General features: G+C 31.2%; 2 protein-coding genes across 7 annotated transcripts in view; one reads left to right on the plus strand and one right to left on the minus strand.

Annotated features, from left to right (window-relative positions):
* Positions 1–11,113, plus strand: part of LOC130896253 (bone morphogenetic protein receptor type-1B) — a 68,306-nt gene extending 57,193 nt beyond the window's left edge. For 2 of the 6 annotated variants that reach the window (XM_057804216.1, XM_057804219.1), the window contains exons 2-7: positions 4,737–4,915; positions 5,014–5,313; positions 6,185–6,467; positions 6,527–6,810; positions 6,862–7,038; positions 7,111–11,113. In XM_057804216.1, coding sequence (XP_057660199.1) covers positions 4,737–4,915; positions 5,014–5,313; positions 6,185–6,467; positions 6,527–6,810; positions 6,862–7,038; positions 7,111–7,368 — 1,481 coding nt within the window. In that variant the 3' untranslated portion in view covers positions 7,369–11,113. Of the gene's footprint in view, positions 1–339; positions 510–4,736; positions 4,916–5,013; positions 5,314–6,184; positions 6,468–6,526; positions 7,039–7,110 lie in introns of those variants that run through there. The other 4 variants (XM_057804214.1, XM_057804215.1, XM_057804220.1 and 1 more) reach the window with 3 other exon arrangements.
* Positions 11,114–11,243: 130 nt separating this feature from the next.
* On the minus strand, positions 11,244–16,648 carry LOC130896257 (RNA-binding protein lark). The gene is made up of 5 exons (XM_057804225.1): positions 16,490–16,648; positions 15,332–15,859; positions 14,274–14,521; positions 13,739–14,085; positions 11,244–11,665 (listed from the first exon to the last, which is right to left on the minus strand). Exons 2-5 carry the CDS (start codon positions 15,750–15,752, stop codon positions 11,617–11,619), a joined length of 1,065 nt encoding a protein of 354 aa, XP_057660208.1. The 5' UTR covers positions 15,753–15,859; positions 16,490–16,648; the 3' UTR covers positions 11,244–11,616.
* Between the last annotated feature and the right edge of the window lie 301 nt (positions 16,649–16,949).

Here is a 16,949-nt window from a genome sequence, read left to right on the forward strand (position 1 = left end):
ATATATCTTCATATAAATCAAATAATAATTATTGTATTTAGAATATAAGATGAAATTTTAGTTGTTTTGTTATTTTTCGTATATTTATTTTAAAAAAACAAATTTATTTTATTAATTTCTACATACATTTGTATCAAAAAAATTATTTTTGTTGTACTATCATAAAAACTGTTTACTAGTAACAAAATAAACAAATAAAATCAACAATAATTGTAATGTAATAAGAATTTATTCAGTAAAATCGATACACATATTGATCAACAAATCGTAATATACAATTGGCAACGCTGTTTTATAAAAACACCATCTTTTCGTATCTTCTGTCTACTCTCAAACAGTTTAGTACCGACCGAGATTTTGTTATGTGCATGCGTCACTTAAAACATAAATAAATTATAATTTTTTTATAGTTTTAGTGCTTAAAACAAATACATTATTGTGTAAAAAGTGTTATTTTTTGTTTAAAAGGATATGTTGTGACATAATTGGAAAGATGTACGATGAATTAGGTAAGTTTTTTGAAAATATTTGTGTCATTTGTGGGTAGAAGAAAGTCAGATACTGTGTGTCATGGCAGCTCTGTCAAGTTTTAATAAATCGCCTTGAATAACGTGAAATATTTCGAAGAATTTTCATGTTTATTTATATAAAAATTTATATTCTCATACAGTGTATCTCAAATAAATATTATTTTATATAAGAAAAATACCAAAAAACGATTTGATTTATTTGCGAAATAGTTTGATAATACAGGGTGGTATTTCAATATTTCTGCTATAAATAAAATCGATCTTTGGTATCAAATATTACAAACCAGTAACTGAAATTGATAGACAAATTAACTTAACACCCACTTTTTAAAAATGCACTGATTATAGTTCATTTATTTTTCGGTTAATGATAAAATTTGACGTAAAAAATAATTATCTAAATTTAACATTATTACTAATGAGTTTGTGATGTAGAAAGAGCCATAAATACGGCTATGACGTAAAGTATATCAGTTAATTAGTTTATATTCTGGAATTTCAACAACATATGGAGATTTAAAATTGATACATTATGATATGTATGTAATTGACTAAATTAAAATGTGTACCAAACGTTCTACATTGTATACAGGGTGAGTCATCTAGCATGTGTAACTACGCTTTTTATTTTATATAATTTTATTATATTTTATATTTACTTGTATTTTTTTTTTTTTTCAAACATTTTTTCGAAATTTAATATCTGGTGTTATGAAGCTTGAGAATTAAGCCGAATATCATGTGGATATTAAAAAAATATTAACTTGTTATTAATTTATAGAGTGATTCGGCTTTAGTGATAACAAAGCTCATTTGATTTTTTGAATTTTTTCATAATACACTACTTTCAAGCACAATTTACAAATTCTAGGACCGAATTTGGAAAATTTGAGAAATCAAATGAGCTGTGTAAGAGCTATAGCTAAATCACCCTGTAAATTGATAAAGAAGAAGAATTGACAGTTTTTAATAACCAAATGATGTTCTCCCCGAGGGGCTCTATATATGGTACAAGTTGTAAAGTCCTCTGTATAATAATTAGTTGAAAATGACTGCAAAAACATGTGGGGTGAACTCGAAAACAATATACTTTCTAACACGATTAAGAATATGGTATGAAATTGTTTTTATATATTTTTTTTTTTTTTTATTAGATTTCATAAAAAACATCGCTAAGGTTTCTAAAAATTGTGGTGTAGGTATTGAAATATCTGGTATACCACCCAGATACTGTCACATTGCAAAATAATGATTTAAATCCATTCTAGTTTACGTTGTAAGTAATCTATATCAAGTTATCTATTAAATGCATCTGTTCAAGGTCGATATGAACGTGGGTGTATTTATTACGTTCAAAAGGGATAGGCAGACATTTATATACCGAGCATGTTGTAATTCAAATAAGGATCTAATTTGTCTCTAAACAGATTTTTTTTTAACAATTATTCGAATAGAAAAAGTGTAACATCACAGTACATAGTAGGTACGAAGTTTTTTTCAAAATGGTTGCACTTAAATACAAGCGCGCCATCTGTTTACTAGTTGAGATAGTAATAACAGAAATCTACAGTAAAACTTTGGTTATCTAATGTATTTGTTAGAAATTTTATGATAAAATGATTGTAGTAGAAAAAAATGGACACTTGAAGATTTTATAGCAATAATTTTAATACAATTGATACTTATCGCTTATATAAATATTTCAAAAAGTCCTTTCAACTCTATTATTCACAAGCTCCATTGTTGTCTCGTGTACGTGTTTGTCTTAAAATCTCATTAATCATGATATGTCAAATGAAAGTTTACAATTATTGTTTTGAAATATGTTGTTAAGTCTCCTACGTTTCGAGAACGTTACTCAATTTCGTTAACAACACGTGTTCCATTTAAAACGATTCTTATTAAGAAAAAATTGTCTTCACGGTTGGTTTGATCAATTCTCATTAAGTTGAATACTTTTAACCAGAAAATATGCGAAGAAAAGTTTGGTTAGGATTTCACAATATCTTAGCATTTACATTGTTTTCAGACGTTGTTTTTCTGGAAATATAAGGAATTTCGGTGTTGTTTGTTCAGGAATTTTGGAGAATTTTCTAAATTCTTATTGATCGAGATTTTAAAATATGAGTAATATTAAGGTAGTTTTTTTGCGTAGTTGCCACATTATTCTTGTTTTTCGTAACATTTTGAGCGTTTTCTATATTTTCCCAGATGGTTGTACTCATGATATTGCCACGTCTTGCATTTTTTTCTGATAGTATAAGAAATTTGAATTTGTAAATACCATATTTACAGTGTTGTCGATTGAAAAGTATTTCTGTGGACATCGCGTTTTTTACCTTGTTGTCAAATCTATACTATAAGAATCTTTATAAATTATCGTTTAATAATACGATAAATATCGTAATCTTTACATTGTTGCCACATCTTCTGATTATTTTACAGATACAAGAAAATTTTCCATCAGTTGTTTACAATGTTGTCGACTACTCAAATTTTTCGAAGTTATATCGAATTTTGTATATTTTATATATTCTTGCCCACAAATAGTTTCTGGAAATCTTTTTATAATTTTTCATTATTGTTTTACAATATGGCGGATCTTATGGTTGTAATTGCTCAGTAGTCAGATCATTTGATTTATCCGAAATACTACGAACTTTTATTTAAAGCCTTATAATATGGACGATTTATTTTTACATTGTTGCCACTTCTGTTTTTCTGGAAATATTGATAATTTTTGAAAATTTCTTGTGTCCCTTATTTTAATGATAATACAGACATTGTTGCCGAAACTTCTGTTTTCTGCAGATATGAGAAATTTTATAAATGTTACTTGTTGGAATTTTATGTGGCTAATGGTCGTCTTCGCATCGTTGCCATATTTTCGGTTTTTCTGGTAACAAAGAATTTTTTGAAATTTTATAAAACAACGTGTTTTGTTTCATTCATACATCTGGCAATTGCTCTATCTACATAGTTGCCAAATATTTGTTTTTATGAATAATAATTGTATAATTTTGTTGTAAGAGTTTTATGTGACTAATTTTTTATATACATTGTTAACAAATTACCCGTTTTTCAAGAAATTTTTGCTTAAATTTTCCTAATATGGCTAATTGTCTATACATTGTTGCAAAATCTACGTTTTTACTGGAAATATAAAGATTTCTATGAAATTTCAATAATCAAAAGTTTATAGTAAAAAAGATAAGTGTATACATAGTTGCCATGTCTTTCGGGTTATTGGAAAAATAAAGTATTTCGTAAATTAAATTTTTGCAATTTTCTGAATTATCTGTGCACTGTTGCCGAATCTTGAGTTTTTCCTAAAATATGGAGAAATTTTGTAAATCGATGTTTTTTAGTCTTTATATTACCCAATATTGTATGTACGTAGTTGCCAATTCTACAGAAATAAAAAATTCTCTGAATTTTCATTATTTGCAAATTTACATAGTTGCCATAGTTACCTGTGCCATTCTTCCAGAAAATCAAATAATTTTGTAAATTTTATTTTCACAATATTTCCAATATAGTTAATGATCGTCTATGCATTGTTGCCACATGTTTCGTTTTTTCGGAAATATTGAGGAATTAGTAATCTATCATTTTTATTGAGTGCCAAGAAATGCCTCGTTATTTTGTTATTTAAAAGCTAACGGTTGTGTATTTATAGTTGCCGCATCCTCCGTTTTTCTATGGATATGAAGAAATTTGTTAATAAATTTTTTTTTTCGAAATTTTTAAACAAAGCCAATATCGTATGCACATAGTTGCTAAATCTACCGAAATAAAAAATTCTGAATTTTCATTAGTGGAAAATTTATATAGTTGCCACATGTGCCGTTTTTCCGGAAATTCAAATCATTTTATTTTCCCAATATTTCTAAATTTCATAATATTGTTAATGATAGTCTGTACATTGTTGCCATAACTTCCATTTTTTCCTGAAATATTGAGGAATCGGTAATTTTATTGATTTCATAATAAAACTATTATTGTGTGGACATAGTTGCCATATCTATCATTTTTATGGAATTACAAGAAATACTTTGATATTTCTTCATATAAAAACTAATTTTTGAATATATATAGTTGCCACTTATTCCGTTTTCTCTGTAAATTTAAACAATTTTCCAAAATTATAAATTTCCTCTTATTTCGAATGTGATTACAACGTTGTCATATCGTTTTTTGTTACAGTAAAACGTTGCTATTGCGAGGGACACTGTCCCGACAATCAGTATAACGGTACTTGCGAAATTCGAACTGGTGGAGTATGTTTTACATCAGTCGAAGCCGTTTACGATGACAGTCAGGATAAAGACGTCCCCCTATACACCTACGGGTGTCTTCCCGACGACGAACGGGGGCTGATGCAGGTCAGTTTTACAGCCTTAACCCCACCACCCCTCCCCAAATAATAAACTGAAATTTTTTATTCCGCGGAAATGCATTTTTTTTTCTTTGAAATTTTCAGTGTAAAGGTCATTTGGTGCCGCACGAGCAAAGCAAATCGATCCAGTGTTGCAACGACAAGGATCTTTGTAATCTTTCATTAAGACCAACTTATCCGGAAAGACCGACCACCGAAACCCCTGGATTCGGTCCTGCTGACAGTTTACCCTTTACAGTTCTACTCACAACTGTCACTTTTTGTCTAACTCTAGTCCTACTCGTTGTTGCCATTGTGTTCATAAAGAATAGGAGGAAGGAGATGCAGAGGAAGTTCGGGTTGTACGGAAAAGGATATTCCGATGAAAAATATCCACAAATGGAGGTACGTATTTCGTTATATATAATTATATATCATTTTTCTCGGTGTAATAATCAAATTGAAAAAAAAATGGTTAATAAGAAAGGTTTAGAGGGAATTGTTTGAACAAATTTGAAATAAAATTAACTTTAACACCCTGTATATGGGTAAATAGTGAGAGTGGGGATAAGTTTTTACTGTTTATTTGTGAAAAGGTGTTTTTTTTATACCAGGAAATTATTTGTAGGAATCTACGATCAAAATTGAATCAAAAATAGTTTTTTTTTTTTTTCAAAAAAAAAACAATGCCCCCACAGGATAAAATTGATGAGCTACCAGGTTCATGTTTTGTAAATATATTCTAAAATGATGTATTTATACTAAAAAAAATTAAGAGTGTACTGAATTTATTCATTTCTGAGGTACAGGGCGTTTAATAATGTTGTGTACCAAAAAATCAAGAGAAAAATTTAGTTTTAATTCAACCCCGTGTATATCGAGACATAATGAGAGCTGTACTTTAAAAATTTGTCTATTTGTGAAGCAATGTTTCATTAAGCCTAGAAAATAGTTGTAAGGATCTAGGACAAATATTATATCTCCTAAAAAAGCTAAATTGGAAAATCCTGTCATTACAAAAAAATTTTTTTAAAATAAAACGAAGCAGCTTTCAGCCTCAATATTTTCAAGGAGTTTTCCACAAGGATGTATTTATAATAAAAACAAATCAACAGCGCGTAAAACAAAGTTATTTATCTTAGAAGTTTGGTATCAAAAAATCTCATTTTTGAAATTATATCTTTGAAAAAAAAAGAGTGTTGAGATTTTAAACCTCAGCTGCAATTGGAATTTTGTTTGTTCAAACCTTTTAACAACTAAATATTCCTCCCCCTAGGTACACGGTCCCTTGGTGAGTTTAATCGAACAATCCAGCGGTTCAGGTTCTGGCCTCCCCATATTAGTACAAAGAACCATTTCCAAACAAATCCAAATGGTCCATTCGGTAGGTAAAGGTCGATATGGAGAAGTCTGGTTAGCAAAATGGAGAGGAACCAAAGTGGCCGTCAAAGTGTTCTTCACCACAGAAGAACAAAGTTGGTTCAGGGAAACCGAAATCTACCAAACTGTACTGATGAGACACGAAAATCTACTCGGATTCATAGCGGCGGATATAAAAGGTGAATCCACTCGACACTACAACGAATTTATTTAATTATCAATCGTTTTTTATACACAGGAACGGGTAGTTGGACTCAAATGCTACTGATAACGGATTACCACGAATTCGGGAGCCTGTACGATTATTTACAAGACCATTGTTTGGATCCCACCAGTCTTCTATTAATGGCGCAGAGTATAGCTTCCGGTCTATCCCATCTCCACATCGAGATATTCGGCACGAAGGGCAAACCCGCGATAGCTCATCGGGATATTAAGAGCAAAAACATCCTGGTGAAGAGGAACGGCGAATGTTGCATAGCAGATTTCGGATTGGCCGTCAAATATCTGTCGGACACTAAAGTGAGTGATCAAAAAATTATATTCGACCCACCCTGTACGATTATTTTTCAGGAAATCGACGTTCCCCCCAACGTCAGATCGGGAACTAGGAGATACATGGCGCCGGAGCTGCTGGATAAATCGATGAACGTTCATAATTTCGAAGCGCACAAAATGGCCGATATGTACGCTTTCGCTTTGGTCATGTGGGAGATGAGCAGGAGATGTGTCACCGGGGATAAACTAAAAGTAACTATCATCATCATTATAAAAAAAAAAAATTTTTAAGGGTATTTTCATATTTGGTATTATCCTTTTCAGGTGGCGGACGAATATGCCGTCCCTTATTACGATTGCGTTCCTTCAGATCCATCTTTCGAAGACATGCAGCAAGTGGTTTGCGCGAAGAAGATCAGACCCCAGATACCTTCGAGATGGGATAGCGAAGAGGTGCTACAGTGTTTGTCGAAAGTGATGCAAGAATGTTGGCATACTAATCCTGATGTACGGTTAACGGCTTTAAGGGTGAAAAAGACTTTATCCAAATTGGATACCGATACGACAATTAAAATTGTGTAGTTTTTATTGGGGTTGTTAGTAATTGAGTGTTAGCGTTATTCCGATGGATTTGGGGTGATTCGACGTGAAATTATCGAAGAATTTTGGATATCGAAGGTACAGTACATTTGAACTACTTTTCGCAATTTTCTTGTTTGAAAGCTAAATTTTCACCAAAATCAGTAAATTATTTTCCTAAATCGTTTATTCGTATAAGTTACAAGTTTGTATTCTACATTTCGAAATTATTTCAAAATATACAGGGTTTTTTTTGCTATATTGATGTTATATTTTTTTATTATTATTTTTTAAATAAAACTTTTAGTTTAATACGTCAAAATTGAAATTTGAAATCTTCTTAATAACGATGAAAAAATTGTAATATGTTATACTGGGTGTTTATAGAGTTTTAATCAATTGTTGAACGCCCGGAATAATTGAAAAAGAAGAATTTAATGCCGTCAAATCTTTCTATTGAATATCTAAATTCATTTAAAATTTCGATAACCTCAATTTTTATTAAATCTTATACAGGATGAGGCAAAATACAAAACTACACAACTACATTTTATAGTTGTAATAAAAAATTGAAGGAAATTTCAAATTTGATATAAAACACCAATATCAAAATAAAAATAACTTCGAAATGGCAAAAAATTATGTAAGACTCTGTATATAATAATTTTTTATATATGTTAAACCTAATTTCACAAAATTTGATGATTCCGTAAATTCAATTAAAATTCAAATAAAACTGTTAATAGGAGTAGTTCAAATGTACCAACACACCTTGTTATCAGGATACAGTATAACAAACGGCATCTATAACGCCCTAGGGATTAAGGGATTAAATAATGTTTAGTTTTTTTTGGAAAATTCGTTTTCACTTCATTTTCAGATTGGAGATCTATAATCTCTGTTTAAGGTTGATTCGTGTATCCGCCATTTCATCGAAAGCTTTAAAACCGTACAAACCGGATGCGCGGATCGGTCGTTTTGTAAATAACTAATTATTAAGTTGTAAATATTGTTTATTCGTTAAAATTTAACTATTACATTATATATATATATATATATATATATATATATATATATATATATATATATATATATATATATATTCACCGAGGAGTCCAGTTGACAACCGGTAACTCGAAAATATGCAAAAGAATAGTTTCAAATGAACTACCTTACATGTATGTAATGTTCGAATGTGATTATCGATGATAGGGGGTGGCAAAAATTGTTTTTTTCCCTATTTTTTTATATTCGATATATAGTGTGGTGATAAAATAACAATGTTATTGGTTGAAATTTTAAAGTATTTTTCTTTTTTGGAATAATATAAGACATCTTCTTTTTTTAGGACATTTCAAAATACAAATTCAGATTGTTTTTTAAATTGGATTAAGTAGAGTAATTCAAATGTACCTGCATGGATTTTTTTCAATAATGCTGTGATTTTCGCGTTGGATTGGATAAACAATAGTTCGAATGTTTCGAATATCATATTTTTCATTTTTATTCGTCTAATTTTTCAAAAATAATTTATTTTAATATAAATAAAATTTGGTGTAAAATTATGATTCTAAATGAAATCGCAGCAGTCGTACGATATTTCTAATCTAATAGTCGTTCTATCATTTTTGACAACAAAGTAGTTCCAATGTACCTATCAAGATTTTTATCAATAACGCTGCCGGAAGTGTTATTTTCTCGTTTAAATAGTTAAAAAGTAGTACAAATGTATCGAATATCGTAAGTTTGGCCCATTCTTCAAAAACAATTCGAAAGTTTGCATAAAATGAAATAAAGGCAGTTGTAGGATACTTTACTCTTCCAATAGTCGTTCTATCGTTTTGACAACAAAGTAGTTCAAATGTCCTCATTTTTTCAAATAATTCCATATTTTGACACCAACTAAAATAATATACTATCAAATTGAATACAGAGTGGTGAAAAAAAAGACACTTCACAATTTTATCAGTTTCTGGAGGGAATTATATATTCCAAATGCCTATTAGGCATAATGACCTATTTTTCATGTACAATGTGTTTTAAGACATATTCTTGAAAGTTTTATTCTTATTTTTGGTAATTTAATGGTTTCTTTTTGGTGTGAAGAAGCCATCTTATTTTTTCGAGTACAATCGTAGTTCTCCAATCTGAGTAGTTTAAATGGATAAACAGTAGCTCAAACGTATCAAATAACACATTCATCAAATCAATTGATCAACTTTTCGGAAATACTCGAGAAATTTGGTTATTGATTTTGGGGACAGTTATTTTATAATCACACGTCGTTTATATTAAAAATAGATAAAGTATACAGTATAATCGTTTAGTTTAGTTTTAAGCTTAAATATGTACAAAGTAACTGTTAAGTATTTATTCATAGTTGCCATATTGGAAACCTAGCATGTTAGTCTTAAGTAAATGTGCCATGTATCAATGTTTTCGAGTTACCGTGCTGGTGTTGTACGTCTACGACAATCGTAAACTTTCTGATTTTTCTTTCTTGTCTACACTCGTTATGAAAAAATGATAAAAAAAAGCACCTTGCCCATGTTTGTAAAAAGAACTGCTCAAGTACCAAGTGCAATTCGATCCCCATGGGTTACTATGGCGACCAAACTGGTTTTGTATACAAAAAAAAAATGTTTATTCATCCCGAAAATATGAGTTTACAAAACGGAAGAACAATTTATTCAAAATTACACTTAATTTTTCCTAGAGTGAAAATAGAAAAACGAAAATTTTTAATTTATCAATCTGTATTTTCTATAGACTTGTTGTTTTTCAATTTTCGGTAGAAAAAAGTAGTTTTCAGTTTTAATCGATTCTATAGACTGCTTCTCGCGTCAAATGGGCAAAAAGTAGTTCAAATGTATTATCGAAAGTTTTTGAAATCTGATTTTAATACTACATCATCGACATTCTTTTATAAATTTTTTTAGTAACAAAATAGTTCAAATATACCTATACATATTTTTACCGAAATCGCTGTTGTGTTCTTGCTTTAACTGACCTGAAAGTAGTTCGAATGTACAAAACAAATCAAAAATCGACGTGGCTCTACTTCTGAAAGACAATTAAGTAGTTCATATGTACTGACGCAGGTTTCTTCTACTAACGCTGTTGATTGTATAATTCTGGCGTCTAATAGATAAAAAGTAGTTCAAATGTATTAGCTAACTTATCTATTAATTCTATTTGACGAATTTTTTGAAATTTGGGATTCAATATAGAATCGAAGTTTTTGTATTACATTTGACACAATCTACATCGATTATTGACAGCAAAGTAGTTCAAATGTTTTTATTTATCAAGTAATTTAATCGGGCGAAAAAGTAGTAGAACATTTTTTTGATTTACATTTTCTCTTTTCAAACAAAAAGTAGTTCAAGTGTCCCTTTTTTGGTTTTCCAGTCTTTGTTACTCAATAAAGTATTGAGTTTGTTAAAATTTTGCATGATAAACATTTTTTTTCCAATACAAAAATTCTGTGTCATATTTTGTTTTATTTTTGTTGTAATGTTGGTAGTTATCCATTTTTTTTTCGTATATTTCAAGTAGGCCGTGTGACTGTCCCGAATGTGCATTTATATTTTTATTTGTAAATAAATTATTTGTTATAATGTTAAATAGAAGAATGTATTTTTATTATTTCGTATGTGCAGTAAATTTATTATTATTATTATTGCAAGACTGATATTTTGAATGTTGCGAGTTTTTGTGTAAAAAATAAAAATTATACTTTGAAAAATATTTTCCTTTCCTCATAAACACATAATATAAACCATCAAATTCATAAATAATATACGAGGGGACAATAAGAAATCTCGATAAATCAAACGTAAATTATCAAATATACGGGGGGAAACAAAAAAAATCGATTATAATCGAGTCATTTTTATTCATCATTAGTAACATACAAAGTTGAAATCACCTGTAACTAAAATGATCAAAAAGTCGTTGATGTAAAGAAAATATCGAACATCCAGTAGATGCTAAGTTGAAGAGAGAAAAATTTGTTTGTTTCCGTAGAAAAAATTGAGTATACAAAAAATTATTTCGACAGAGTTGACAATTTGAAAAAATTCACTCCGCCATTCGAGTTTCATTATCTCAACTAAAAATAAATATTAACACCTTTTTTTTTCGAAAAAGTGTATCACTGGATGGTAAAAAGTAAAAATTTTATATACATTTCACCATAACTAGTGCCTTGATTGGTTCTTATCAATTTTTAAGTCATTCTAAACGAAATTAATATGGTGCGTATCTTCTCGGAGGTGATGCACCCCTTAAACCCGGCCTGCAAACAAAAATTTTATTAAAAAAACACAAAATTTCCAAAAAAAAATATATAAACAAATTGCCATAAAAACGTTTCAACATACTAAAAGTCATTAAAATATGAAAAATTTTAAACTCTAATTATATATTTAATACGAGGGTGAATCAATACAATGATTTTCTCAATGTTTCGACTTTTTAACTGAAATGTTCCTGCTTCTATCTAGAAGCACCTATCAAAACTGTCATTTTGTACCACGTGATTTTAGCAAAAAATAGAAAGTGTATTCAATAGGCATTAAAAGAAACCGACAAAAAAATACGTTCACGTTAAAAAATATCAAAAATTTTGAGCGCGCAATTTTGTAATTGGGGATCCATTACAATTCAATAAATACTTGAATTGGAACTGCGCTAAAAGTGCGTTTGTAAACCAGATTAGATTGGCTCCAAAATGATCACGAACACAATCTAGTGATCATATTAATGAGGTTTTGCGCAGTTTTCGAGCTGAAAATTTACCATAACACATCAATAACTGAAAAACAATTTTTTAAATACAGGATACACTAGAAAATAAAAGTTTTTAACAGTGTTTCCAAGAGCGATATGTGCCAATGGGCATGCCAAATACGTTTGGTTAAAAATCAACCACAAATACCTTCAAGTGACCATATGAACAAGACTTGCGCAGTTTCTTAATCGAATAATACACTAGAGACTGAAAAACAGTATAAACAGAAATAAATCAAATCTGCGCTGAAGCAGATCAAAGTGAATTTGTGAATCGATCTTGCTGAAAATCAACCTCAAACACAACAGATTGACCTTATGGACAAGTTTTTGCGCAGTTTTTATGCCGTAGAATTGCTAAAACATGATGCGAGACTAAGAACAATTTAAACTGTTGGTTCCTTAGAATAAATCTGGGCTTTGTGGTGGTCAAACGTGAGTTTGTAAACTAGATTTGTACATAATCAATCTCAAATATCATCGGTTGACAATAGACTAGTTTTTGCGCATTTTCCTAACTGAGAATTCTCTACAACACGTGTAAAAACAGTTTAAACAAAAATAAATCTGCGCTGAAGCAGATCAAAGTGAATTTGTGAATCGATCTTGCTGAAAATCAACCTTAAACCGAACAGAGTGACCTAATAGAATAATTTTTGGGCAATTTTACAAACGAGAATCCCCATGACGCACTAGAAATTAAGAAAACAGTGGATTTACTAGAGCAAACCTGCGCTAAACAAGACCCAAAACGAATTAGTCGCGCTTACTGATAGTCAACCTAAAACACCATCGAATAACCATATGGATGAATTTTTGCGCAGTTTCTATTCCAGTGAGTGACAATTTTTACGTAATTCCCTATAACATAATAGACACTAACACGCCATATTAATCTTATCGACGAGTTTTGCGCAGTTTCTAAGCCGCGGATCAACCAAAATATACCGGAAAATAAAAAACAATGTAAACCGAAGTTTTTTTAAATGAATCTGCGCTAATTTCGAATGAATTTGCGCTAAAGGTGGCAAAAATTGCTTCGGAGTTATTAGAAGCGACGAATGTGGATTAAAATACACAATTTGCGCAAAATTTACCTCGAACACAATCTAGTGACCATATGGACGAGTTCCTTATATAATATATAATAATATGGACAAATTTTTGCGCAATTTCCCATAACACAATAGTCACTAACAGAATCTAATTTGAAGTAAATCTGCGCAGTTGCGGAAACGCCATAGCGAACTTATCTACAAGTTTTTGTGCAATTTCATTTCAGGAATCCTTTATACACTAAAAAACAGTGGGTTTCTCGAATAAGTTTGCGCTTGAACACAATACACTTAAAAAACAGTACACATCGTGTAAATATGCGCAATATACGTTTTCGACCAATAAAATTGCGACGAACGTTTTTTTGAGTGCACATCCTGTATAATCCACATCGACTAACCCAAAAATTTTTTTTATTACAATAACCTACAAATTGGGTTAAGAATCCACCTTATTCTCCAGTTATAACCCCTACTGACTATTTCTAAGTGACGGATTTCATTGAGGCGTCCTCGTAACTTACCTTCTATCGTCGAACGAATCTCTGCTAAAATCCTCGTACATTCGACTGCTTCTCAAACCGCTCGGAGGCGGCGTTCTCCTACTAAACATACCGTAATCGCTGGCGCTTCTCGAATAACTGCTCTCCCTCAAGCTACTAGCCATACCGCTAGAAGGACCGCCTCTCAAACCGATAGTCGGCATAGGCGGTAACGGTTCACGACGTGGCGGTAACGGCGGCGGCATAAAATCTCGTGCGCTACCGCCGCGTATACCGACATCTCGACTGCTCGCTATGCCGGAATAACGACGTTCGTATAAATCTCGAGAATCTTCGAATCGTCTGTCGTAGTAAGCGTCGTAACCGTCCTGTTTTCCAAAAAAAAAAAGAAAAGAAAAAATAAGAAGACATTAAATGCGCACACCAAATTGCGAAATTATTGTCATAAAAACGTCATTCAACCGACATCATCACAAATTCATAGTTTCGTACCACCCTTTATATTTGAATAGAATAAAAAATTAATTAAATTCTCGGTATTAGTAAATCATCGTACCCCAAATCGTCCCATCATGCGGTCGCGCAGAAAAGGTGGCGGCGGTGGAGGAGGATACGGATCCCTTCCGAACATTCTTTCGCGGAACCTTTCGGGCCCCATACCTTTGGGGCATTCCTTCGACCAATGACCGCCGCGCCCGCAACGGTAACACTGCTCCGGATCGCCCATGCCGGGACGTTGACGAACGCGCGACGTCGATATTTGCACCTTCATGGGTTGACCGTCCACCATCGTTCCATTCAATTCTTTAACATTCGCCAAATTAATTTCTTTACCGTTTTTCTCATTATACGACTGCCATTGTCGATTTTTCGACGTATACCGATTTTTTCTTTGATTTCCCCGATAATTTTTCCAATCTGGCAACGTTGTTCAAGTCTAGAATACTCGCGTCGAGATCTATGAGACGTGAAATAGTCACGTAACGGGCTGTGTAACTTGGAATAGTCTTGTTACGATCTATGAGACAAAGAAAATACTCGCGTCGAGATCTATGAGACGTGAAATATTCACGTGATGGGCAGTGAGACTAAAAATTATTACGTGATGGTCTGCGAGACTTGAAATAGCCGCGTTACGATCTATAAAACCTTGAAAATACTGACAAAATAATATCCTAACTCATCTAATCTAATTTTCTCCCCCTAGATCGATTTTTTTTATTTAAACTGTAGATATTAAACTTGGTTCACTCGTTTTTGGGGATAAAATGACATCGTAATCGCCCGACTCGATCCCGTGTGATTTTTCTTTATTTTCCACGATTCCGTCATATATTTTGAAGGAGATAAAAGTAGTTACGTAAAAAAATCGATAATTAAACAATTCCGGTTATTTTAGATCTTCCCTGGTATCATTTTTTTATTGAGTAGCAAATCCAATTAATTAGTCTCGCCAATTGACGTCCGCTAAATGTAGTTTCGGTACTAGAAGGCCCCACAATTTTTGACACAACACTGACAGTCGTATAATAAACGAAAATCGATATTTCGACACAAAAAAAATGAAATAAATAGAAACGATTGTTTTGTTTTTGTTTTTTAGAAATGTTTTACCTTTGATAGCTTCGTTCACGTCTCCCGATGATTCTAAATGTACGAACCCGTAGTTACGTACGATGTCGCATTCCACAACGGTGCCGTACTTTTTGAATAATTCGCGTATCTGCGGCGCCTTCGTGTTGTCCGTCAAATTTCCCACGAAGATTTTAGTCGTAGGCGTTTGAGGGGCTTTCCGACTTTTCGCCGCTTCGCATTTCATCGCTTGACCGTTCAAAACTTGTCCGTTTAAATTATTAATGGCTTCGCGTCCGTCGGTTTCGTTTTCCATATGAACGAAACCAAAATTCTTCACGACGTCACATTCGACAACTTTGCCGTATTTTTCGAACAAGGGACGCAGTTCGGCAACGGCCGTCTTTTCGGCTAAATTTCCGATAAATATTTTGAATGTGCCCGCACTGCTAAAACCCGGCATTATAATTTTTTTCCCGATGTTCTTCGTGGGATTATTATATTTCCGTTCTTATATAGAGGACTTAACGACGACGATAACTTCTCGGATTTAAAACCACGCCTGAAACTCTTTAAAAACGAAGAGAAATATTTAGAGTTTCAGTCATACACAAACGGCGACGATATAGGCGAAATCCCGCCGAATACAAACTTCTAACATTCTACATACGGATAATAATAACATTTTTAAACGTATTTAATAAAATAAAAACAACGTTTTATAACCACCTTTTCTCACTCTTGTAACAATCTATACACGTTAAAATCAATTCAAACCAAAGTAAACAACTTTTCCATCTTTAAAAAACCCCAACAGATGAAATATTAAAATTTTTTAACAAGTATATTCATTAAGCTCAAATAAATACAAATCATATTTATAAAATTAAAAACCTACAATTTCAAAAAGATTCCTACTGTAAATTTTTAAAACTAAAAAAAATAATATAATACTCTGTATATATGAAATAGAATACAATAAAAATACTTTCAATGAAAAATAGTCACATAAGCAATGAATATAATATAATAAATATCCTTCTATATATCGTATATTTTATATAAAAAAATAAATTGAAATCAATAAATCTTAAAACAAAATGGCTACTCAAAATTCTTACGTTTACGTCCAGGGTAATAGTAGAAGTTACACAAAAAAATATTTTAGTAACCAATTAAATAATTTGAATTTACACTTACCAAAATCTAATTTTAAACACTTCTACACTGTAATTGTTAACTATTTCACTAAAACTTAACGCTTATATGAAGATTCCTAACTAATTGACACAAGATGGTAGAATGTAGAATGTACAAATTACAGTAAGGTCAATTGGCGAGGAAGAAACTTCGTGATATATCGGTTAAATCGGAAAAAGGAAGAATCTCATTGGTTGTTGTTTATTAGTTTTAAATTCTCATTGGTTAAAATGTTAAATGTCAAATATTCTTCTTTTTTTAATTCATTGTCTCTATAATACACATTACATAGGCAATATTTAATTTTTTCTGAGACGATTTCTCTTCATTATTAAGATTTTATAATGATTTTCATATAAAAGAGACATACTATAGCGACTTGATTGTAAATATATAAAGATCTTAGAAGTGAAAAGTTGAAGAAAAAACAATATTTAATATATGTAGCTTATGTATATTT

This window comes from Diorhabda carinulata, chromosome 7, assembly GCF_026250575.1.
Source record: "Diorhabda carinulata isolate Delta chromosome 7, icDioCari1.1, whole genome shotgun sequence".
NCBI classification, from domain to species: domain Eukaryota; kingdom Metazoa; phylum Arthropoda; class Insecta; order Coleoptera; family Chrysomelidae; genus Diorhabda; species Diorhabda carinulata.